This window comes from Pollicipes pollicipes, unplaced genomic scaffold, assembly GCF_011947565.3.
Source record: "Pollicipes pollicipes isolate AB1234 unplaced genomic scaffold, Ppol_2.1 Scaffold_6686;HRSCAF=7923_pilon_pilon_pilon, whole genome shotgun sequence".
Classification (NCBI taxonomy): Eukaryota; Metazoa; Arthropoda; class Thecostraca; order Pollicipedomorpha; family Pollicipedidae; genus Pollicipes; species Pollicipes pollicipes.
The window spans coordinates 47,293,576-47,296,075 of NW_023596921.1; the positions used below are offsets into that span (position 1 = coordinate 47,293,576).

Here is a 2,500-nt window from a genome sequence, read left to right on the forward strand (position 1 = left end):
TACCCTGATTCTGCTCCACACAATTTCACTGCGTCTTTAAACACAGTCCTGCTCCAGCGGTGCCAGCTGTAGATAAGGGCTATGGATCAGTGGTGGTGGTGGTGACTGTGGATGGAAAGAGACTCTTGTTTAGCAGTGGTGGCAACTTAGAACAGAGACTGTGGGTCAGGTAGACAGTGGGTTGGGCGAAGCAGCGGCACGGGACCTGGGGGGGGGGGGGGGGGGGCAGCAGCTGATCAGGTAGTCTGAGCTCCAAACCTTGTTAAATTTTAACATCGGCCTTATGGGTGTTAAATGGACTTAAATAACCCAAGTTGGTCATCGCCCCTCCACACGTGGAAAGACCTTCTTTGTCCCTGTTTCCCAGTCCACTCCTCCTCCACTAGTTCCCGCGACCCTGGTGGGATGGCGACCGTAGATAGAGCATGTAGTTTTGCTGTGGGTGGTGGATGGAGACAGTAGGTCACATGTGGTGGTGGATGTGGTGGTGGATAGGATTATGCCGTGATCAACTTAAGCCAAAGGGTTTTGAGCCAAACATTTCAGGATTGATATGTCATGAACTGACTGAAAAAGTGCACGACCGCTCCAGTGACAAAAGAACATTCTAGCTCTAGTAACGCGGGCGTCAAGCTCAGAAACAAGACGGTTTTAGGTCTCAAGACAGGCATAGCTGTGAAGTGCACTGAATGATGGTGAAAGTGGCTAGCACGGTTCAAAGCCCCATGCAAATGTGGATCAGTCATGTGAAGCAGAAATTGGCGCTTTTGCTTGGCCAGCGTACCGCACAAGCCTGCTCACAGGTACAGCACCTGTACCGACGGTAGTACGTGTACTGACGGTAATGATTATCCTGACGCATTCCATACATTTTGTTTAGAAGGACATTGTCATTGAAGTGCGGTCGTTTTTGAAACCGCTTCTCTGCTGGCGCGGGCGTGTCTGTGCAGCTGCTGTGGGTGCTGACGCTGGCATGTCTGTGCAGCTGCTGTGGGTGCCGACGCTGGCATGTCTGTGCAGCTGCTGTGGGCGCTGGCGCGGGCATGTCTGTGCAGCTGCTGTGGGCGCTGGCGCTGGCATGACTGTGCAGCTGCTGTGGGCGCTGGCGCTGGCATGTCTGTGCAGCTGGTGTGGGTCCTGACGCTGGCATGTCTGTGCAGCTGGTGTGGGTCCTGACGCTGGCATGACTGTGCAGCTGCTGTGGGCGCTGGCGCTGGGCATGTCTGTGCAGCTGCTGTGGGTGCTGGCGCTGACATGTCTGTGCAGCTGCTGTGGGTGCTGGCGCTGACATGTCTGTGCAGCTGCTGTGGGTGCTGACGCTGGCATGTCTGTGGCGCTGCTCTGAGCGCTGGCGGTGACGGCTGGGGCGTTTGCCTGCCCGGCAGAGACGCTGGCTGATGGTCAGCCTGCACACGTTTGGTCCGGAGCTGACAGAGCACCTGGCGCAGCGTTGCCAGCTGGCGCCGTCCGGCCGGCCGGGCGTCGCCACTGTGCTTCATCTGCTCCACCAGCTGAACGTCACCCTCTTCTACCTGGGCGCCGGCTACTACCACCTAGACAAGCGGCTGACTGGCATACGATACGTAAGGCGCCACTAGCGTGGGGCCGGCAATGACCGGCTCGGTTCCTGTGTATTGCCTGGGACATTTCATAGAATCGCCACCGTTTCGACGCATTAAATCGGCTGGACTTCAGCGTTATCTGCCTGGTTCATCGTAACAAGCATGAAACAAGTCATCAAACGAAGTGGTGACCATTGTCAATTGTCGGTTGGTGTCTAGGACCTAAGTTTCGCCCTGGCTGGCTGGCGTTGCGCCTATGTTTGACGCCCGCCCGATCCGGCAGCTGCTGGTGCGGCCCTGGATGGGGGACGCCCTCTCACGGCGCACATTCCTGCTGCTGGGCCTGATCTCGCTGCTGCACCTCTGCGTCTCTGGCGCGCTGCAGCTGCGCGGGATCGCCGCCCCGGCCGCCGCCGCCGCCGCTGCGGAGAAGGCCGCTGCCGAGCCGGCGGCGGCGCCCGTGGAGCGCCGGCTGCAGTGTCCGCTCTGCCTGTCCCGCCGCACGGCTACGGCTGCCACGCCCTGTGGTCACCTCTTCTGCTGGAGCTGCGTCGTCGACTGGTTGCAGACCCAGCCTAGCTGCCCCGTCTGCCGCGAGGAGGCGCCACCGCACCGCCTCGTACCGCTGATCGGCTACGACGAGTGATAGGACTGGTCCTGGGGGTGGGCGGGGGGAAGGTGACAGGGCCGGTCCGAGGGCGACTGACGACTGACGGGGTCGGTCAGGGAATGACTGACGAGTAGCGGGGCCGACCAGAGGACAACTGCGGAGTGATGCGACCGGTCAGGATGTGGCGGACCGGGTCCGGGCTGGAGCAGTCGCGGCCTGTGTGAGGCACCTGCTGCACGACATCGTGATCCGCTGGCTGTACCGGCATCGACTCGTGCGGTGGCGTGAGTTGCACGATTGCTGTGAACACGACGTCAACAACATAAAT

At 60.0% G+C, this 2,500-nt stretch overlaps 1 protein-coding gene across 1 annotated transcript in view; it reads left to right on the forward strand.

Annotated features, from left to right (window-relative positions):
• Positions 1-1,385: 1,385 nt before the first annotated feature.
• The window catches only part of LOC119107718 (peroxisome biogenesis factor 10), a gene marked incomplete at its 5' end in the record, with an annotated part of 1,605 nt that continues 490 nt past the window's right edge, over positions 1,386-2,500 (forward strand). The window contains 2 exon segments of the mRNA XM_037231259.1: positions 1,386-1,583; positions 1,846-2,500. The exon segment at positions 1,846-2,500 is cut by the window's right edge and continues 490 nt beyond it. Of these exon segments, the coding sequence (XP_037087154.1) occupies positions 1,386-1,583; positions 1,846-2,208 (561 nt within the window).